The sequence below is a fragment of the Arachis ipaensis genome, chromosome B1 (genome assembly GCF_059453495.1).
Source record: "Arachis ipaensis isolate K30076 ecotype BB chromosome B1, ASM5945349v1, whole genome shotgun sequence".
Lineage (NCBI taxonomy): Eukaryota > Viridiplantae > Streptophyta > Magnoliopsida > Fabales > Fabaceae > Arachis > Arachis ipaensis.
The window spans coordinates 141,773,871-141,797,782 of NC_142436.1; the positions used below are offsets into that span (position 1 = coordinate 141,773,871).

The 23,912-nt window shown below is 36.4% G+C and overlaps 1 protein-coding gene and 2 pseudogenes across 1 annotated transcript; all 3 read right to left on the bottom strand.

Annotated features, from left to right (window-relative positions):
* Positions 1-37: 37 nt before the first annotated feature.
* LOC148578670 (glutathione transferase GST 23-like) lies at positions 38-16,351 on the bottom strand (annotated as a pseudogene).
* A 367-nt stretch (positions 16,352-16,718) lies between these two features.
* LOC148578671 (phosphoribosylaminoimidazole-succinocarboxamide synthase, chloroplastic-like) lies at positions 16,719-19,721 on the bottom strand. The gene is made up of 11 exons (XM_088503145.1): positions 19,611-19,721; positions 19,386-19,515; positions 18,927-19,019; positions 18,751-18,839; positions 18,303-18,383; positions 17,885-17,974; positions 17,704-17,793; positions 17,515-17,565; positions 17,388-17,434; positions 17,056-17,113; positions 16,719-16,972 (listed from the first exon to the last, which is right to left on the bottom strand). Exons 1-11 carry the CDS (start codon positions 19,719-19,721, stop codon positions 16,913-16,915), a joined length of 900 nt encoding a protein of 299 aa, XP_088359271.1. The 3' UTR covers positions 16,719-16,912.
* Positions 19,722-21,890: 2,169 nt separating this feature from the next.
* On the bottom strand, positions 21,891-23,912 carry LOC148578672 (uncharacterized; annotated as a pseudogene).

Consider the following 23,912-nt stretch of genomic DNA (forward strand, 5'->3'; position numbering starts at 1 on the left):
ATATGTGAATGGAAATACCCTTCAAAGGGGATGATGTCTACGCTTGAAGGAATGCCTTGGTGTTATGGAGCAATTTATGCCGAGGAGGCATGAGTTCTTTGATAATTGGAATGTCAATAAAAGCATGGAACCATGAGTAAAGCTTAGGCATTACTCTGCATCAATAAGGTTGATGGCCACAACTTCCTCAACTATTCCGATCCAGTATGGAAGCCAGCCAATAGCAATGTCCGCAAAGCCAATGTTATCACCTCCAAAGAAGCGTTTTCCCTCAAGTCCAACCTCAAGCTTCTTCAGATTCTCTCGAGCTTCTTCTGCCGCCTTCTGTTGCTCTTCTCCTACATTGGAAAATGCTGCCACAACCGTTGGCATACACTGTGAAGAGTTAAAAGTCACACACAATTAAATTAACTCGTGTCCACAAAAAATAGCCACTAAATCAACAACTTGCATATAATACATATGAGAATACAAATATATACTGAAAACAGTGTCTATCTATCAACTCTTTTGAGCTTTTCTGATGTGCACAAATAATAATTTATAAATATGCCTCATATGGGAGTTTAATAGTAATTATTATTTTTTTACATTTACCACAAATTCCTTTCGTTTTTGCTTCTCTTCGTACGCACTCCATTCAACCCTAAGTCCACCTTTTTCTCCATCCTTTGCCACCGTGACTGTGTATTTCTTCACCGCCGCCGCCGCCTGAAGCTCTGCTCTGTTCAATTGGAGCTATAATTCAGGTTTCCTCTCTCAACATTGTGCTTCATTTCTAACTTGATTTTTCGATGTTATGAAAAGTAAAATCATATTTTTACTTGTCAATGTAGAGTTAATAGTGTGAGTTGTGTTTGGAAGTTGATTTAGGGTTTGATTAATGAGTTCCTAGATTTGTCAATTGCATAGAATTTTTCAATTAAGAACTTAAAGCGATTAAAAAAAATGGTGGAAAGAAGCTGTGATATTTTTCTACATCTCCTCAGTGATGACAAGTCATCCTAGCCTATTTTAGCTAGTCTTTTTCTTTTGTTTTCATTAGAATTATGCACTTTCTTGAGCTACAAGCAAGCGAATTGAGTAGATTTTCATGTTTCCCTTGATTGAACCAACCATATATGAATTCATGTCATTTCATGAGGTTTTAGGCTATATTTGTTGCATATTATGAAAGATTGAATATCTCATGATTTTGAACATAGCTTTGATGAGTTTGGTTGATTAATGATAGGTGAAGAAAGCTTGGAGAAAGGTTGAAGCAAAGAGGAATGGCTAGGAGTGAAGAGAGGACAATGGAATAAGTGAAATTGAACCAGGAAGCAAGAAGTTAGCCCCAACGTTAGCCCCCTAACTTGGAGGCTAACGTTGGAACTTGAAATTTCCTCTCTGGCCATCCCACGTTTGCGCCAACGTTAGCCCCCTAACTTGGAGGCTAACGTTGGCACATAAATATTCAAGGAAGAGGAGCAAAAGTTAGCCCCAACGTTAGCCCCCTAACTTGGAGGCTAACGTTGGAACTTGAGAAGATCTCCCCTGGACACCAACGTTTGCGCCAACGTTAGCCCCCTAACTTGGAGGCTAACGTTGGCACATGAATTACAAAGGGAGAAGGGCCAACGTTTGCGCCAACGTTAGCCCCCTAACTTGGAGGCTAACGTTGGCGCCACAAGCACACAAGGCAAGGCCAACGTTGATGGCAGCAAATTATGTGGGCTGCTATGAAAAGTTGGAGCCAAAGTTAGACCCCTAACTTTAGCTCCAACTTCAGCTCCAACTTTTGCAAAACTCAAACCCGGTTCAATTGGTTCACTTTGGTTCTTCTCCAAACTCCAAGAGCAATCAACCAAGGCCTCTTTCAACCCAATTCCACCAAGAGCAAAGGCCCAACTCAAGGCTTGAGGATCAATTGAAGAAAGTGTATAAATAGGATAGAATTCAAGTTATTCGGGGAGCTTTCTTTTGGAATTTTCATAATAGTTTTCGGAGAGCTTTGGATATTGAGTGATCTTTAATTTCTTTGTCTTGGGGAAGGAGAATTCACTTCTCTTCCTCTCAGTTTTATTGTTTTCAATTTCAATTACAATTGTCTTGGATCTTGGGTTGGAGAATTGGATAAATTCTGTTTCAATCTCATCCTTGGATCTCTCTGCTTTATTTCCTGAATTTGAATTTCCGTTTCTGTTACTTGATTCTCATCTACTTTCCTTGCAATTTACAATTCCCTTACAATTGTTCTTGTTGGATCTAGGAAGGCATTGAGATCTAGACTTGGTTTTCTAGTCTCTGGGTCCTGAGATCTAAATTCCCATTTTAATTCTCTGTTTACTGCTTTCTATGTTCATTTACTTTTCTGCTTCATATCCGATTCAATCCCAATTCTCTTTTACTCTTCTGTTTGATGCTATTTACTTTCCTTTGTTTAAATTCTGCAAATCCAATCCCCAATCCCCTTTACATTTCCAGCCATTTACATTTCTTGCACTTTAAGTTTCTGCCATTTAATTTCTTGTTCTTTAAGATTCAGCACTTTAATTCCCTGTTCTCTTTACTTCCATGCAATTTAATTTCTGCAAGTCACAAAACACTCAACCAAATCTTGATTCGCTTGACTAAATTAACCACTAAGCTAAAATTGCTCAATCCTTCAATCCCTGTGGGATCGACCTCACTCCCGTGAGTTTTTATTACTTGATACGACCCGGTACACTTGCCGGTTAGATTCGTGTGTTTTGGGAGAAATTTATTTTTCACCAAAATAACTCATCAAGTTTTTGGCGCCGTTGTCGGGGATTGATTAGATTGACAATGATTAGGTGAGGTGGTAGTTTAGATCAAGCACTTTTTCTTTAATTGTTAACTAACACGCTAACTGTTTGAAGTTTTGTCTCTACTGACTACACTGAAGAGTATCACTGTGTGTTTCATTGTTGAGTTATATGTCTTGTTTGCATGTCAGGGACACTGAAGAGTATCACTGTGTGTTCCATTGTTGAGTTATATGTCTTGTTTGCATGTCAGGGACAAGAAGAGTTACTCCAACCTTTCATGAACAAGACGAACGAACTCTCAGGAGATTAAGAAGGGCTGAAAGAGGGAAAAACATAGTTGGAGAAGAGGAATCAGAAGAGGAATTCCAAGATATGGAGGAACATTCAACAAATCCACCTGGTGGAGCAGACAACAACAATAACAACCCACCCCAGAGGAGAGTTTTGGCCTCCTATACCTTTGCAAATCCTAGACATTGTGGAAGCAGCATCTTAGCTCCAAATGTCAATGCTAACAATTTTGAACTCAAGCCACAACTCATCACTCTGGTTCAGAACAATTGCTCATTTGGTGGAGGACCACTTGAAGACCCGCATCAACACTTATCCACTTTCTTGAGGATATGCAACATTGTCAAAACTAATGGTGTGCCTCCTGACAGTTACAAGCTGATGCTATTCCCATTTTCTCTCAGGGACAAGGCCACTCAATGGTTGGAATCTTTTCCAAGGGATAGCATCAACAACTGGGATGATTTGGTAACCAAGTTTCTTGCCAAGTTCTATCCACCTCAGAGGATTATAAGGTTAAAGGCTGAGGTACAAACATTTACACAAATGGAGGCTGAACCCATCTATGAGGCATGGGAGAGATACAAGGCTCTGATCAGGAAATGTCCTCCTGCCATGTTTAATGAGTGGGAGAAGCTGCAGAACTTCTATGAAGGCCTAACTCTGAAATCCCAGGAAGCTTTGGATCATTCAGCCGGAGGGTCCTTACAACTCATGAAAACTGCAGAAGAGGCTCAAGAACTCATTGATATGGTGTCCAACAACCAATATTTCTTTGCTCACCAAAGAGGCCGCCAACCATCACAAAGGAGAGGAGTAATGGAGCTAGAAGGAGTGGATTCAATCCTGGCTCAAAACAAATTAATACAGCAGCAAATTCAACAACAGTTTGAGCAAATGACCAAGAGGATTGATAGCCTCCAAGTTGCAGCAGTTAACACCAGTCAACCATCAACCACATGGGGACAGAGTGAAGAAACTCAAGAAGAACAACCACAAGAGCAAGTACAGTATATGCACAACCAAGGACCAAATGAGGTGTATGGTGATACATACAACCCATCCTGGAAGAATCACCCAAACCTCAGATGGGGAGATAATCATACCCAAAACCAACAACCATGGCAGAGGAGCTCAAACCAAAACAACCCAAGAAGCAACCAAAACCACAACCAGCAGCAGCAGACTAACCAAAACCCCTACAGAAAACCTCAAAACAACTACCCCAATCCCAACCAATACCAATCTCATAACCAACCCACCACCCAAAATGCCTACCATCCACCACTCACATCTCATAACCCACCTCAAGTATCACCTGAAGCCCAAAGAATCACTAACTTGGAGGCCATGATAGAAAAAATGATGAAACACCAGGAAATGGTAACCAAGAATCAGGAAGCCTCTCTGAAAAGCCTAGAGAGACAGATGGGACAAATCTCCAAGCAGATTTCTATTGAGAGGCCTTCAAGCTCACTGCCCAGTGACACAATCCCAAATCCCAAGGAGGAATGCAAAGCAATACAATTGAGGAGTGGGAGAACATTGATGAGCAACAATGACACCACTAAGAAGCAAGTAGAAAGCAGCAAGAGACCAATGGAAGAGGAAGAGCCAACACACACAGAGGAAACCAAGGACGATGATGAAATGGCAAGCAAGGAAGCCTCAAAGCAAACTCAAGCAGAGGAGAAACAACCAAAAATCCAAAAAAAGGAGAATGAAGCAATTGAAAAGCCAACCAAGAATCAAAAGCAACAAGGAGAGAAAACATTTGTACCTCCACTACCATACCCCCAGAGGTTTAACAAAGAAACCAAGGACCAGCATTTTCACAAGTTCCTTGAGACTTTCAAGAAGCTAGAAATCAATATTCCCTTGGCCGAAGCACTGGAGCAAATGCCTCTGTATGCCAAGTTCTTGAAGGAGCTTATCAACAAGAAAAGAAGTTGGCTTGAGAAAGAAACCGTGTTACTCACCGAGGAATGCAGTGATTTGATTCAAAGGGGCATTCCACCAAAACTCAAGGATCCTGGAAGCTTTGTGGTCTCATGCACCATTGGCAGAGTAATTCTCAACAAGGCTTTATGTGACCTTGGTGCCAGCATCAACTTAATGCCTCTCTCAATGATGAGAAAACTTGCTATAGAAGAGCTTAAACCCACCAGGATGTCATTAGTTATGGCCGACAGATCAATCAAAACACCCACGGGAATTGTGGAAAATCTATTGGTAAAGGTTGGGGAGTTTATTTTCCCAGCAGATTTTGTAATTTTGGATACTGAAGAAGAGGGAAACAGCTCAATCATTCTGGGAAGGCCTTTCCTACACACAGCAAGGGCCATCATTGATGTAGAAAAAGGGGAAATGATCTTCAGGGTCCATAATGAACAAATGGTCATAAATGTGTTCAAATCAATGCAAAACGCTCCTGAGCAAGAGGATTACGTAAGAGTGGATATGATAGACAGTTTGGTGGAAGAAATATTGGAAGAAAATTTTCAAAAGCAAGAAGGAAATCAAGGGGCAACAGAGGAACAAGTGGCTGAGACCTCTACTAAGCAAGATGAAAGACAAGATAAGAAGGAAGATGTACGAAAACAAGAACTGAAACCTCTACCCACCCATCTCAAATATGCATTCCTTGGCACATCGGAGAGCCTCCCAGTAATCATTAGTTCATCCCTGACAAAGAAGGAAGAAGGAGAACTTCTGGACGTACTCAGAGCTCACAAAGATGCTTTAGGATGGACCATTGATGACTTGAAGGGAATCAGCCCTACAGTATGTATGCATAAGATCCTCTTGGAAGATAATTCCAAACCAGTAGTTCAACCGCAAAGAAGGCTGAACCCCACAATGAAGGAAGTTGTCCGGAAGGAAGTAATGAAGTTGTGGAATGCAGGGATAATCTTCCCAATATCTGACAGCCCATGGGTGAGCCCGGTTCAAGTTGTACCAAAGAAAGGAGGAATGACGGTCATCACCAATGAGAAGAATGAGTTGATCCCTACTAGAACAGTGACTGGGTGGAGGATGTGCATAGACTATAGAAGATTGAATGATGCCACCAGGAAGGATCATTTCCCTCTCCCATTCATTGATCAGATGCTGGAAAGGTTGGCCGGCCATGCCTATTATTGCTTTTTGGATGGATATTCTGGGTATAATCAAATCGCGGTGGACCCCAAGGACCAAGAGAAAACTGCCTTTACATGTCCATTTGGAGTTTTTGCGTATCGGAGGATGCCCTTTGGGCTTTGCAACGCCCCGGCCACATTTCAAAGGTGTATGCTCTCCATTTTCTCTGATATGGTCGAAAAGTTTTTAGAAGTCTTCATGGACGACTTCTCTGTTTTTGGTGATAATTTCAACGCTTGCCTAAACCATTTAACCCTTGTCTTAAAACGATGCCAAGAAACTAATTTAGTTTTGAACTGGGAAAAATGCCACTTTATGGTACCCGAAGGAATTGTTCTTGGCCATAAAGTTTCAAGAAAAGGGATAGAGGTTGATAAGGCAAAAGTTGAGATCATAGAAAAACTCCCTCCACCAATTAATGTGAAATCTGTTAGAAGTTTTTTGGGGCATGCCGGATTTTACAGAAGGTTTATCAAAGACTTTTCAAAAATAGCCAAACCTTTGAGTAATTTGTTAATGCTTGATAACCCTTTTGTTTTTGATGAAAACTGCCAGCATGCCTTTGAAACTTTAAAAAATAGACTCACAACAGCACCAATCATCACACCTCCAGATTGGGAATTGCCTTTTGAACTCATGTGTGATGCAAGTGACCTTGCAATCGGTGCTGTACTTGGGCAAAAGAAGGGAAATTTGCATCATGTCATATACTATGCAAGCAAAGTGTTGAATGAGGCCCAAAGAAATTACACCACAACAGAGAAAGATTTGCTAGTTGTAGTCTATGCATTTGATAAGTTTAGATCATATCTAGTAGGATCCAAAGTTGTGGTTTATACCGATCATGCTGCACTAAAGTATTTGATGTCAAAACAGGATGCTAAACCAAGACTTATCAGGTGGATATTGCTCTTACAAGAATTTGACATTGAGATAAGAGACAGGAAGGGCACTGAAAACTGGGTTGCTGACCATTTGTCGAGGTTACCACATGAAACAATTCAACAAGCATCTCAGCCCATTAACGAAAGCTTCCCAGACGAGTACCTTTTGCAGATTCAGCAAGCACCTTGGTTTGCTGACATAGCAAACTACAAAGTGGGAAGAAAGATACCTCAAGACTTTTCCAAGCAACAAGTGAAGAGATTAATCAATGAGGGGAAGAAATTCTTATAGGATGAACCCTTCCTGTTCAAGAGATGTTCTGATGGAGTAATTAGAAGATGTGTCCCTGAGAGTGAAATGAGGGATATCCTGTGGCACTGTCATGGTTCAGCTTATGGTGGACACTTTGGCCCAGAGAAGACAGCTGCAAAAATATTGCAGAGCGGCTTCTATTGGCCAACTATTTTCAAGGATGCCAGAGAATATGTCCACCAATGTAATGAATGCCAGAAAGCAGGGGGATTAACAAGAAGGAATGAGATGCCTCAAAATTTCATCTTGGAACTGGAATTATTTGATCTGTGGGGAATTGATTTCATGGGGCCTTTTCCCCCTTCCTATTCTTTCAAATATATCTTGGTCGCAGTAGAATATGTCTCAAAGTGGGTGGAAGCCATAGCTACTACCACTTGTGATGCACAGATTGTCCTCCAATTCCTTAAAAAGCACATTTTCACAAGATATGGAGTGCCCAAGGGTCTTATCAGTGATGGTGGGAGTCACTTTTGCAACAAACAGATGGAGAAGCTCCTCCACAAATATGGAGTAATCCATAAAGTAGCTACACCTTACCACCCTCAGACTAACGGCCAGGCTGAACTAGCAAACAGGGAGTTAAAGAAGATCCTAGAGAAAACAGTGGGGAGTACAAGAAAAGATTGGGCTAGGAAGCTAGAAGATGCATTATGGGCATACAGGACAGCTTTCAAAACTCCTATTGGCAAGTCACCTTTTCAGCTATTATATGGCAAATCCTGCCACCTTCCTGTAGAGCTTGAACACAGAGCTTTTTGGGCCACTAAATTCCTCAACCTTGATTCTCAAGCTGCAGGAGAAAAAAGGTTGCTGCAATTAAATGAGTTAGATGAATTCAGGATAGAGGCCTATGAGAGTGCTAAGATATACAAGGAAAAAGCTAAGAGATGGCATGACAAAAAAATCACAAAGAAGGAATTCAAGCCAGGACAGCAAGTGCTCCTGTATAATTCAAGGCTAAAGATTTTTCCTGGCAAACTGAAGTCAAGGTGGACTGGTCCATACTTGGTGACAAAGGTTTTTCCTTATGGGAGCATTGAACTGCTAGATGAAGCAACAAAGAATCGATTCACAGCAAATGGTCACAGAGCAAAGCTGTACTTGGAAGGACAGTGGGATAAGGAAAAAGAAGTTCAATACCTACAGCCCTCTTAAAAAGCATTGAAAGATGTCAAGCTAGTGACAATAAAAGAGCGCTTGTTGGGAGGCAACCCAACCCGAGGTAGTTTTCTTTTCATAACTTTTTCAATAAGAGTGTTGGATAATTGTTATGTATTGCAAGGAGCTAAGTTTGGTGTTGCACACCAAAGATAATCTAAGGGAGAATGCAGGATGCTAAGTTTGGTGTTCCACCAAAACTTCATCTAAAATTATATTATAACTTCCTGCACATTGCTAGTTCCAAACAATCAAACAGATTATTCAACAACTTAACTATTTTGTTTAGTCTCAATTTCATAACCTTTAGCAAGGACACAAGAATTTGCCCAGAGTTAACCTGTTGAATCAAAAGAAGTAGCAAGGAATTGAGTCTGGAGGTTAACCACCAAGTGAAGGTACCATGCATCAAGACTCAAAAAGGAGCACAACTAAAAGAAGAACAAAGGAAATGCAAACCAATAGGTTGTATCCACACTTGACCTTTGCTATTGAGAAATACTTTTGGTTGATGTCTTATTAAAGTGGTCATTTATTTCAAACAGAATTCAAATTTCTTTTAGAATAAGTAGGCTATTTTATGTGTGCTTGTATGTTTACTTTCACTTGACTAGAAGCATGTTTTGTCCCCTGCATTTTTAAGTTCAATAAAAGAAATGTTTGAATATGAAGCAAGATAGTCTCTGTTAGATAGAAGTAGAATAAAAGTAAATGGTGGTATGTGTGTGATTGTATAAGCTCACTTTTAGTGAATAAAGAGCACTAGGATACCTCCTCTCAAGTAGAAAGTAGCTACTGTCTATGAATCTCAATCGAATGAAAAAAAATCCTTGGTTAGAAAGAAAAACAAAAAGAAAGAAAAAAAAAGAAAGTGGTAGAACAAAAGAAAAACAAAAAGGAAACAAAGCTGGACACCAATAGCTTGAACCTTAGAATATATGCCTGTGGTGTCTTTGTATGAGGATCTGCTTGGATTAGTAAGCTCTTTGGAGTGCATCAACACTTGGTGACTTGGGTTAACTAACCTGGGATCATCAGCTGAAAGTCCACTATCAAGAGCAACCTAACTACAAGGCATTTAGTAGCCCAAAGAGGTGCTGGGCATCAATGTTCTAAGATGGAATGTGAGCCAAGTGTCTTTAGTGAATAATGTGTCAAGTATAAAGAAAAGGAAATGAACTTGCTACACATGACACTCAAATAAAGCTTTTGAACAATGTAATAACCAAGGATAAAAGAATAAAGAGAGATCATAGCAGCATGTTACTTGAAGCTTGAAGGAGATTTTCTAGGCCTAGGAGTCAATAAGAAGTGAGTATTTGCATATCCGCACAAAACCCCATGAGCTATCAATAATACTCTGCTAGCATGAACATCCTCTTCCATTTCATCTTTTCTTCTCAATAAATCATTTCTTGCTTGGGGACAAGCAAGCTTTAAGTTTGGTGTTGTGATGACAAGTCATCCTAGCCTATTTTAGCTAGTCTTTTTCTTTTGTTTTCATTAGAATTATGCACTTTCTTGAGCTACAAGCAAGCGAATTGAGTAGATTTTCATGTTTCCCTTGATTGAACTAACCATATATGAATTCATGTCATTTCATGAGGTTTTAGGCTATATTTGTTGCATATTATGAAAGATTGAATATCTCATGATTTTGAGCATAGCTTTGATGAGTTTGGTTGATTAATGATAGGTGAAGAAAGCTTGGAGAAAGGTTGAAGCAAAGAGGAATGGCTAGGAGTGAAGAGAGGACAATGGAATAAGTGAAATTGAACCAGGAAGCAAGAAGTTAGCCCCAACGTTAGCCCCCTAACTTGGAGGCTAACATTGGAACTTGAAATTTCCTCTCTGGCCATCCCACGTTTGCGCCAACGTTAGCCCCCTAACTTGGAGGCTAACGTTGGCACATAAATATTCAAGGAAGAGGAGCAAAAGTTAGCCCCAACGTTAGCCCCCTAACTTGGAGGCTAACGTTGGCACATGAATTACAAAGGGAGAAGGGCCAACGTTTGCGCCAACGTTAGCCCCCTAACTTGGAGGCTAACGTTGGCGCCACAAGCACACAAGGCAAGGCCAACGTTAGGGTCAAAGTTAGACCCCTAACATTGGCACCAACGTTGATGGCAGCAAATTATGTGGGCTGCTATGAAAAGTTGGAGCCAAAGTTAGACCCCTAACTTTAGCTCCAACTTCAGCTCCAACTTTTGCAAAACTCAAACCCGGTTCAATTGGTTCACTTTGGTTCTTCTCCAAACTCCAAGAGCAATCAACCAAGGCCTCTTTCAACCCAATTCCACCAAGAGCAAAGGCCCAACTCAAGGCTTGAGGATCAATTGAAGAAAGTGTATAAATAGGATAGAATTCAAGTTATTCGGGGAGCTTTCTTTTGGAATTTTCATAATAGTTTTCGGAGAGCTTTGGATATTGAGTGATCTTTAATTTCTTTGTCTTGGGGAAGGAGAATTCACTTCTCTTCCTCTCAGTTTTATTGTTTTCAATTTCAATTACAATTGTCTTGGATCTTGGGTTGGAGAATTGGAGAAATTCTGTTTCAATCTCATCCTTGGATCTCTCTGCTTTATTTCCTGAATTTGAATTTCCGTTTCTGTTACTTGATTCTCATCTACTTTCCTTGCAATTTACAATTCCCTTACAATTGTTCTTGTTGGATCTAGGAAGGCATTGAGATCTAGACTTGGTTTTCTAGTCTCTGGGTCCTGAGATCTAAATTCCCATTTTAATTCTCTGTTTACTGCTTTCTATGTTCATTTACTTTTCTGCTTCATATCCGATTCAATCCCAATTCTCTTTTACTCTTCTGTTTGATGCTATTTACTTTCCTTTGTTTAAATTCTGCAAATCCAATCCCCAATCCCCTTTACATTTCCAGCCATTTACATTTCTTGCACTTTAAGTTTCTGCCATTTAATTTCTTGTTCTTTAAGATTCAGCACTTTAATTCCCTGTTCTCTTTACTTCCATGCAATTTAATTTCTGCAAGTCACAAAACACTCAACCAAATCTTGATTCGCTTGACTAAATTAACCACTAAGCTAAAATTGCTCAATCCTTCAATCCCTGTGGGATCGACCTCACTCCCGTGAGTTTTTATTACTTGATACGACCCGGTACACTTGCCGGTTAGATTCGTGTGTTTTGGGAGAAATTTATTTTTCACCAAAATAACTCATCACTCAACCCAGTACTTCATTGTCTCATTCATTCTCAGTATCTCTCTTCTCTCTTCGCGTCATTCGTCTTCAGCCTCAGAGTGGTGGCGTGGGTCTCAGCGAGTCAGCATCGTCGTCAGCGCTGTGGTGCTCTACTTCCAGAGTTTCAATGGAGCCTCAGACTTAGGTATATATGAATTTGCTTCATTGATTGATTTCATTTTTTTTTTGTTCCTTTTATGTTCTTGATGTATGAATCTGTTTCGTTGAATTCATTCAATTGTTTTTTTGTTGTACTTATTATTTTTTATGAGTTTATTTCATTCATTTCATTCAATTATTTGTTTTGTTCTGATTATTTGGTTGTTTGAATTTTTTTGGGTTCTGTTTATGAGGGTTAAAAAATTTTGGTATTTGTTTTTATGATTTTGATTTCAATTTCTGTGTTTATGTTTCTGTTCATGATGTTCTAGTTCAATTTCTGTGTTTATGTCTCTTAAATCTTAGGGGCAAATGATGATGATGAGGCGGAGCAGAACCATCCATTGCATCAATCAAAGAAGAGTTTAAATTTCTTTGTTTATGTTTCTTTAAAATTATGCCTGGTCCGTTTGTGATGTAACAGAATAATTTTGAACTGGCCTGACTCAATCTTGTATTTGATTTATATAATAAACATATTCTTAATAATTTTTTGTAGTTCAAAATTTGTTAGCAAAGTTAGCAGTGTACCAAAATGTGTAATTTGGAACTAGATTATTCCTATGGATTTCTTTCCATAGTAGTTGGATCTCTGACAGGGCAGAATATTTATAGGACAGGATAGAAGCTCTGACATTTGAGGTTGTGTTCTCTGCCTAAGTGCCTAACTGTTTCAAAAATTGTTTCTACTTGTTTATTCAAGGTTCTTCGTATACTGAACGGTGACATGGTCATGGACACGAGTTTGTAGATGCAGCAACATTACAGCGGTCTTCTGTTAGAAGAGCCACTTGAATCATTTAGTGGGAAACTATCTCTTGACAAATACATGCCTGCATATTGGGATAGGGACAACAAAGCAAGAAGGACTTCATGTGAAGATGACATTTAAAAAGGGGTCGATACTTGATCAAAATTGAAAAATGCTTTTTAATGGTTATGCTAAATATGTTTATTTTCTCTCCTATTTTGTAGTTTTGCATTTTTCTAGCTATCTATCTACAATGAGATCTAATTTTGCATTTGTGTATAATAGCAGGGTGAAAGTAGGATCGGTAAAAAATATAGAAGCTTTTGAAATTCTTCTAGGAAAATCATATACACACTATTGTGCCTAAAAGGGCCGCTTTCTGGTGGTGCCTTTTGACCATGCTGTCTTCTTTTATAAGATTTGATGCTAGTATAATTTGGATGAAGTATGATGTATCATTGATATTTTCTTTTCCGAATTGCTTTTAAGTAGTTTTTTATACATTAAGTTGTTACCGATGAATGAATAATTTATTTTAGACTTTTAGTTAATCATATTGCAAGTCTTCAATATTGCTTTATATTGAATCCTTCGTGGAATCTAAATGATGAAAAATTGATGAAGAAACTTAACCATTCTTTTTATACTTACAATATACAGTTTTGTATGATTTTTTTGTGTTTTGATCTTACATCCTACACCATATCAAGAAAACTTTGGTTAATATTTTACCTCCAATTCAACCATCGAAGCTTTATGCCATGCTAAATTGCCATTCAAATCAGTTATGCAATAATCAAAAGCTTTTCAAGTACAATTTCATGACAAGAAAGTTTTATGTCTGTCAAAGATTCGTCTAAACCAAAGTTACTAACCATATGAAAACCTAAAGAATATAGCTAAAAAATTTGGAAGATGTCATTAATATATATGCATGAAAGTAATAATTCTTCAGATATCAACCTCAAAGTTGCAAGAAATCCAATATGATTTTCACAAGGAAAAAAGAGCAAGTTTCTTGGCCAAAGAAAAAAGTTATCCAAATTTATTGAATTCAGCTATACACATAACATTATAAACAACCAATTCAATATAATAAAAAATAAAAAATGGAACAAAAAGAATCATCTAGGTTCACTAATAACAAAACTGAACTCTTTAGCTCAAATAAAATAAAATTATTCAATAAAATAACAATTGAGACATTCTTTCATCCATTTTCTTAGTACATCAGAAGATAGTGATAACTACATTTCTTTTCAAGAATGACACAAGGATTATGTTCCCATTCACATATCATCATATATGGCGGGTACATCACTCCCTCAATTGGATCCTCCTTGATCAGATCCAAATGTAGTTTGCCTGCTCATGTTGGCTCGCTGCACCAACCGTACTAAGACTTGAACCACTTCTGATATTGGTGGTTGGAATTCAGGCTCCAGCTGTGCCAAAAGTTTATTAGTAGAATGAAACAAAAATATGCTAAAAGGTTTTATGACCACCTGCTCCCAATCTCCATTGGTGAATGAAATTTCACTCTTGATTCTGATGCCTCTATTGTCATGGACTTAACTTAGACTCACCAAATTAGAAGTTTAATAGACCTAAACCACACAAAAGTAAAAACAAGCCAATAAGTCAAAATGAGAGAATACTAAACCAAGCTTAATGCTCATGCATTTAGTTATTTTTCCTAGTTCTCTGAATAGTAAGAAGCATTTGGGACATAATGGTCAGAGGGGATATATTTCAAGAGTAGTGGACTTTCAAATTTCCATGGCAAGGCTCAAAGGAGTTGACCAGAATAGTTTTGCTGTCATATTTAACTGTTCATATTTAACTATTGAAACAAGGCAGGTAGGTAACCATATTACAATTTATTCTAACACAAAGGAGAAAAATCACAATAAAGTAATTAACGTCTTCTACAAACAATAGAATCATAATGAAAAAATCAACAAAATTGCAACCCATGAAGCTCCCTTTTATATCCACATAATCAGAAATTGAATGCAAGTACTATGTAAATTCTTATTTTAAACCTTCTTCCAGTAATATAGCATAAAATTTTCAGAATTAAATCTTTGCACACAAAAAATTGTTATCGTACAATCTGCAATTGTGATTTTGTTGAATTTGCTTTCTATATTATAGTAATTACAATCTTGAGTGTAGTTCTACTGAGATCTAACAAGTGATTTCTCAGAAATTGGCATTGAAAAAATTCTTACGAGATTCGAGAAGGAGCTCGAAACCACCAACGGGGCGTCAATGACCACAGTAACACATGATTATATCCCCATCCGTGTCTTCTTGTCACCTAAACCATGTAATCTTGCTCTTCCCCTTCACCATTGTCCTCGACAACATCGGTGTCATGGCATTCTTGGCATTAACATTGGTAACGCTGGCATTCGGGATGATGTCGTCGGCATTCGTCCAAGGAAGCATTTTCCAGATTAGCACACAGAGACAGAGTAGGATTTCGTTTTAATCTGCCTTACCCAGATCAGCAGACAGGCAGGGAGGGTTTTGTTTTACTCTAAGGAAGAGGATGGGTCTTTTTAGAATTTTGAAACATATTATATCCTTTGATTTAATTTTTAAAAAGTTTTAAATTAATATCATCTCAACCGTTGGATTTTTTTTAACATAATCCAATGATCTTAATTACATGGTGCATCATTGTGTTCAAAATGCTTGGACTGATTTTAGACTGATAACATATATATATATATATATATATATATATATATATATATATATATATATATATATATACATAAAGCTGATTTTTCATGAATAAATACGTAACATTTTTTAAAATTATCCTTCATTTGTAATAAGAAATTCTATCATCTTTGTGAAGTACACAATTTTGACTCCACATTTAATTATAACCACTTATTTATAGAAATTTGTGCAATTTGTAATATGTCTAAAATCTAGTAATAAAGACAGAGACACAATTTTAGGTCATATTTTTGTCTCTATATTTTGGAGTTATTCTTAAGTGTATGGAGAATAAATCATTATTCTTGCTCTCATTAATTAATTGTCTTGCACATAAGCATTACAGGTAAAATAAAAATATTAATAAAAAAAAACTAACATCAAACTAAGACAATAAATAGTCAAGAGTATGAGCATTTATCTGCTCTCATAGCACACACAGAAAAATTCTATATTTTGTGTCTGAATATATCTTTACTAAAAATAAATGCTTTTAATGTTTTTAGTAACTAAATGATTCAGAGGATTTGATAATTCATAATAGTCTCTAAAACTATTTTTCTCAGTTCTATAAATGATTGATACTAAATATGGAGTTGCAACTCTCTTACCTTGTCATCAACAAATTTGGACCAGAATCTTACCTAGGCCCTTTCATAAGGAGAATGTGGAAGAAGAGGGTTTTGCTTCCAAGTCTCATCAATATAATCAAGAATGAGCAGTGATTCAGCAAGGGGCTTACCCTGGTGCACAAGAACAGGTACCTTTTTGTAGACAGGGTTGTATTTAAGGAGCATGTCACTCTTGTTGTTGCTGAGATCTTCTTCCACATATTGGCACTCTATTCCTTTAACTGCTAGTGCCCACTTCACTCTTAGAACAGCTGGACTACCCCAAAATCCTATTAACTTCACTGAATCTCCATCCATCTTTTTGTCTTCTCAATTAATTTGTTAATCCAAAAGGAAAACTAATTGAATAAAGATGACTTTGATATCAATACCCAAAAAAAAGGATGGCTTTGCTATCCTTCAAAATATGCCTATTTAACCTTAAAAATTAAGATAAAAAAAGTCCCTAAACTTCAAATATGATTGATCATAGTTATATTACCAAGCAAAGAAGCAGAGCAATATTCCCTGAGACTTCATGTGAAGAGAGAGAGTATAAGAAGAAAGAAAGATCCAGAGCAATGTGACATAAGTTAATGAACTATTCATCATTCGTTATTCAGTAACAATGTGTGCCAAAGACATCGGTTTGGTTGACAAGTATACAAGTTAAATACATGGCGCAATTGGCAAAGACCAAGCATGATTTCTATGAGAGTTAAATGTTCATCTGTCTTTTGGTTTTAAGCTTTATTTATATAATTTCTTTTATTTAAAAAAACACTTCTTGGTAGAATTTCTGCTGCTTGTAAGTTTTAAATATATCCTCAGAAAGGGGTCTATAGAATACATAATTGAAAAAGTCTCGACATTCCCAAGCTACTTCAAAGATGCTAGTGTAGATGCAACATTTCGTGATATTTGCTCATGTATTGGCTCCTGCAAAAGGAAATGGAGTTATATTCCTATGACTTTATCAGATAATAGATAGCCAAAACAAAATGTTGAAACATATGGATTACCTCAGACTGCAGCACCTCAAACTTTGATTTTGTTATAGTCTCATACAAGAAAATGTATCTGTCCAACAGAATTAGTATAACGACAAGATTACACGTTGGTTTGGAGAAATAAAGCAGCAGATAGATCTATTTGAATGAGGATTAGACATGACAGACGTGCCATGCAACCAAAACCATGGTTGAAGCATCCTTGTGTAAAAATTGAATGATTAATTCAAGCAATTCTGGTTCCTAAAACCAAGAAACACATGATTCTATAGGCAATTTATCTGTGTATTTATCACAAAGAAGCTCATATCAAGTGGAAAAAAAGGAGGAAGTTTTAGAAATACCGCCAAGACAATTCGCAAACAAGATCTTCAGGAGCTTCAGGAAGAACCTGAACAAGATTCGTTAGTGTGATTTGAAACCTTATTAAAGCATACAATCTAGTTAATTACAAGCATAAAATAAAAATACCTCATCTTCATAAGGGTTGCAGTGATTTTTGAACCACAGCCTCAAGAACTCCTAAAAATTTATTTTTTAAAAATCAACAGATTATTTAATTGTCCATATTTTATGAATGAAGAGAACAAAAACTAGTAATTTAGAATAAGCTAACATATTCCTAAACCTTTAAGCAAAAAAATAAAATATATAGAGCACCTTATCAACATTTTCAGGCTCCAAACCATTTTGAAAGCGCTCAAGATAAGAATTGGCAATCCAATATCTACTTGGATCAGGAGTGTGCACCTACAATTTTCAAAAATGAAACCTTATTCTATATTCATAAATTGTGTGGAGTGCATTTCAGAATCTAATAAACATCAGGGATTCACTGAACCTCATCAGTCAACATAATTGAACCGTCCTCTGCCTTCCCAAATTCATACTTTGTGTCAACCAATATAAGGCCATGTTCTGAAGCCACACACTGGAAATTCAAATTTTATCAAAGCAAGCCAATGTCAAAAGTCAAATTGCATCACAACAATAATAAAGATAAGCTTTCCACTCATCACAAGGAGATGGTATTTATACTTTTGTTCCAGTAAGGCATTATTGAAAAGAATACATGGACAAGTTAGAAATTTTCATTGAAAAATAAGTGTACACCATCTATTCATCTCTATAATCCAAATAACAGATAGCACATACATTGAGAATGTGTCGTTACTGTCTTGGGATACATTGAGAAGGCATGTTGTTATTTTTTTTTCATTCACAAAATTTACAAATGACATGATAAAATGCTTAATTACCTGACCGTATTCAAATAGACTTAAAGCTTTTTTGCTGACTTCCTCATAATCAGCTCTTGTCATTAATCCCCTTTCTATAATCTGCAAGGGAAATAGATTATAAAAAGAATTGAGAAGGTTAGATAAAAGAAAACTATTAAAAAATAGTAAAAATATTATCCATCATTAATCATAACCTCACTAGTATCAAGAAGCAAATGTACTGTATGATATGAACTAGGTTCTTAAGAAAATAATCTTATCCACATGAAGAAAAACATTGACGCTGTCTTTTTTAAAAAAAGAAGGAAGAAAAAAACATCATAATAAGATAGATCTACCTATTATTTCTTATTCCTGCAACATTATTTGATCTGCCTATTCATTCCTTTGGTCTCTAAAACTAGTCTTTCACTGTAACTAATTGTATTGAAAAGATAGATGCAGATGAGAGTACAAGGAATAATACCTCATCTGGAGTTACAGGAACATCATGATCTGCAGCTTTGGTTGTAGGTGTGAGTATATTTTCAGCCAGCTTTTGGTTTTTAACCAAACCTGTTATGTGTTATATAATATTATAGCCTATTAAATAAAGAGACAAACAATTGTAAGAATGCAAAACAAAAAATATAGGGACCTCACCATCTGGGAGGGCATTGCCACAATAGTTCCGGATGCCTTTATTGTAGACTGTCCATAATGAAGTATCAGTACTTCCGATCACAAACCCTCTAGCTACAAACCAACAGTAATAAAGTGTCAACAAACAGTTTCTGGAATCCTCATCTCCGCTTTTGTAAAGAAAATATTTTGACAATATTGATAGCAACATGAATAAAGAATGAGCATAGCATGTTGAAGTTTGGGTAGCGTGAATAAACGTAGAGCACTTAATGATTACTGCAATGTTTACTTCTATCCCAGTTGCTCCGGAAAAATATATTCTATTTCTATCGTACTTTTCAAGCTATCATTTCCAGTAAACTAACTCCTCCTCCACAACTTATACCAAACATATATGTCAATTCATAGCCATTGAAATCATTTGATAAAATGTGTATGCAAGCACCAATCCAAAATACCAATTAACAAAATACTCACCAACAAACTCAACAGGGAAAACAGAATATTTCTTTGCTATGGTAACATTAGGATCAGGAGTGGACACAACGGCATTAGCAGTTATATGCTGGGTTCTCTCAAACCACCACAAGCTTGTCTGGTTAAGAACCTGCAAGTGGGAATAAAGAACATTGAGTGTGATCCATGATCAACCAAGTAAACTGTTCATACAAAGAACAAGGATAGAGAATAAGAACACAAAACCTGTCCCTTGAAGGGAATTGAAGCAAGAATTCTATCAAATGCACTTTGGCGATCAGTAGTAACCAAAACAAGGTACTCTCCACTATCATATATGTCTCTAACCTGTGCCATAAGACCACAAGTAACCAAATTCATCAATTTTTCAAATGATTTTTTTTAGTACAATGTTTTTGCTTTTATATTACTGTTGCAATTTTACTAGAAATCTCAACTTCCATTCATTTGTATTAAGGAGTAGATAAATTGGAGAGGGATTAAAGAAGGAAATATGCACCTTTCCCCTGGTTTTGGAGGTGAGGGCAGGAACCGTATGGTGAAGATTTGTTTCGGAGAGGCAGTCGAAGGGGGAGGTGGTTCTGATGGATTGGAGCACTTGGTTCTTGCGTGTGCTGTTGCGAAGAGTGTCGAGCAGAGGGGCGTGTTCTTGTTGTTGTGGTTGTGCGGCGGCGGAGAGTGTGGCGAAATTGTTGTTTGGTTTGAAAGTGAGTGCGGAGGAGGTTGGGGGAGGCGGAAGAGCGGGTGTGAGGTTGATTTTGAAGGGTTTTTGGGAGGGTTTAACGCAACAGCCATAAACATGGATTCACTCATCGCACTGCAGGCTTCAGGTACCCTTTATTGTAAAGAATAACGCCACTTTTTCAACACATAAACAACTCAAAACTAAATTGAATCCAATTCCAAACTCAGAATGAAAATTAAATTGAATTCAGAATCTTTCCAGCATTCAATAAATTAAATAAATTAACCATCAATAAAATTAACTCATGAAATCAGAAAATCAGAAATCCAGCAAATTCCCTATTTGCATTAATTTATGGGTAAACTATTCTTTGTTGTCCTTTTGTTAGTTTTGGGTTAAGTTTTATTTTGTTTCTAGATTTTATTGCCATATTTTTATATTTTAATTAAAATTAAATATTTTTTCAAACATTTTTTATTCTTTAAATCTTTTTTCGGAATATTATTTTTTTCTTTTATTATTCTTCTATTATTTTTACTATTAAACACTAATTACCATTATGGTTCCTATAATTATGATTGTTGCTGTTATTTAAAAGAAAATAATAATAATAGAAAAATGAATATGTTGGGAAAAAAATTAATTTTAACAAAACTAAAATTAAATAAAATAAGATGTTTGAAATAAAAAAAATGCAAATATTAAAAACAATTAAAATTTAGCACTAAAACTTTATGCTTCATAAAGATTCACTTAAATTAACTTGAAAAAAAATTAAGTGAAATCTAATCTTTAAATGACTTGTTCAATTGAGAGAGAGAGAGAGAGAGAGAGAGAGAGAGAGAGAGTAGGTTAAGCTTGTATGTTGTGCATTTAATAGCCTATGTTAATTGTCTCATGCATGACCTTATGAATTATGATCATTTTGTTATACTGTGTAATTGACTCTTATTAATACAGCCAGACCTAGCTAGTAGCTAGAATCAACTAGTTAATACATGTGGTGTGCTCTTATTTTGGTTTACATGAGATCTGTGTAATTTTGTTCAAAGGCTTTCAGCAATTTATGCTTTCCTACTATTACCAGGTCAAAAATAAATATGCAGCGATTATTTTTAGAATTACTACATCTCAGAATGTGATTATATCTGAGTTAGTTATAACTGTCATTTTATTCTATTATGCATACTTACTAGTTTATAATTATTTATGTAAAGTTTGCACATCTAAAACTTCCAAAAACTACACACTCGAATTTTTAGAACTGTACGTCCAAAATGCATGTTGACTACTTATTGGCTAATTTTTATTTTTCTCTAATTTTATCTTATTTTAAAAATGTCTAAATGTTGCAATAACTGCTATTAGCGGTAATTATATTAACATATACTATAATTTTATTATCTGAAATGTGACCTATTCTTTTTGATAAATTTATGAAAAAGGAATCATGCTTGTATAAATTATTTAAATCCCTCATCATTGTTACATTCTACTTTATCGAGTAAATATTCTAAGTTTCTAACATCAAAGAATATAAATATATTTTTCCCATAGAAAATATAGTGGCTCACTGGCTCACAATCCTCCAGCTAAGCGCATAAATATAGAAGGCTCTTTACATTAATGAATGGCTAAAAAAAAAAAATGACGTTATTCAAGAATCAAAATCCAGCAATAAGAGCTATGTTACCTCAATTGGTTTGTTGAGACTATTCAAAAAATATATTTTTATTTATAAATCATACATAATAAATCAAGCTGCATATCAATTTATGTATCAAAAATTAGCAAAATGCACTTCCAGTGTACAATATATAATTAAGAAAAGATAAGCTAATGTAGGACATCAAAATTAAAATGAAATAACATGAATTGACAGAAATGTGGTTGGTACACCAAAGAATGAATGGTATGATCTGTTAATGTTAAAAAAAAAAAATGGAAAAGTGACAAACTGTGAGACCGAACAACCTTTTACACTGCTATACATGTATTATGACTTTTTCTTTCTTCCTTCTTCTAAAAGAAGTGGTGCTACAACGGTATCATATGTTTTCTGGTGAGGGACTACTCCCTTTAGAATCATGTAGTCATGCAATGCAATCACCTCATCAGGACTACATGTCTTGATGAAGTGAGTAACAAGTGTAGTGTATGTTACAAAATCAGGACGAATACCCTGGACAATCATCATCTTCATCAATTCTTTTGCTTCTTCCTCGCAACCACACTTGCAGAGAAGGTTTATCAGTGTATTATACGTGACTCTATTCGCAGAAATTCCCAAGCTCTTCATTTCGATACTTTATCAATCTGTCCGCCAGTGCAATATCCACTAATTAAGGTATTAAAGGTCGTTGCATCAAATAATCTTCTCTTTCGCAATTCATCAACTATGTATTCTACAGCATCTATTGAGGCCATTTTACACAGACCATTAATGACAGAATTTTATATTGTCAAGTTAGGCTTCTCATCCATCTTTATCATCCAATCAAAAACTTGAAGCGCGTCGTTTGTGTTACCTAGTTTACAGTATCCATCAATCACAGTTCCATATGTATAAACATCAGGAGCTAGGCCACGGCTAATCATGCTGCCCAATAGTTGCTTGGCAACCGCCATGTTTTTCCTTTTGCATATATGGTTAAGAAGTATGTTATGAAAAAAAGAATCCTGTATTAGGTTATGTTCTAAAATCTGGCTATGAAGCTTAAGAGCTTCAGTCAGATATCCTTTTCTGCAAAGGCCTTTGGTAAGGATTGCATAGGAGTAGTGATCAGGGCATATATGCTTATCAATCATGTCAGCTAGTAGCAAAGAAGCTTCCTCAATACCTCATTCATGATAAAGCCAATGTAAAATCGAATTGTAAACAACATTATTAGGGACCAATCCCCTTTCCACCATTACATTACAGAGCCTCAGTGCCTCCTCCAAACTTCCCCACCTAGCATAACCATCTATCAAAGTAGCATATGTTCGAACACTCGGCTCTATACCTATCTTGACCATTTTACGAAGCATCTCTTCTGCAAGTAATAATTTCCCATTCTTACAGAATCCGTTGATTATGGAGTTGTAAGTAACAGAATTGGGCCAAACAAAATCCCCCTAACATCATGGTCATCTTTTTAAAAAGTTTCAAGGAAAGACCCAAGTTGCTAATCTTGCATGCTGCGTCTATGATTATGTTAAACGAGACTACACTGGGGAAAATTTCACCCTTCATCATCTTATATAACACTGAAATAGCTTCCACTAGTCGGCATTCCTTACACAGAGCATAAATAACCAAGTTAAAAGTATTCACATTTTCCATGTAACCAAAAGAACCCATTCCTCTATACAAATTCCAAAACCTATCGATTTCATTCAATTGCAACAAGTGATTTAGGAAATTGTTCCAAGCATGAATAGTAATGAAACAATCCCGGCTCCTTAAATTATAGATGACATCATAAGCACCTTCAGTAGCCCCAACCTGAGTACAAGCCCTCACCAATGCATCAAAAGCCGCAATACTAGAGCAACATCTTCGATAACTCTCTATCAATACTTCCAACAACACCAATGGAGGAGTGCCCTCTTCAGTAATCAAGTTTCTCAGAAGAAATAATGCCTCATCGAATCTTCTTGACTTTACCAGCAGATGAACCAAAGTGCAACAGGAATCTAATGAGTGAGGGAACAACCCTCCAACCCAGTTATAAAAATCTAAAGCCAACTATGGCGAGTTCTGGAACAACTAAGAATTAATGACATTTATTTATTACATTCTTCTTTAATTCTTAGTTGTTCTAGTTTTAGTCCTAACAATAAACTTGGTAAGATGGCAT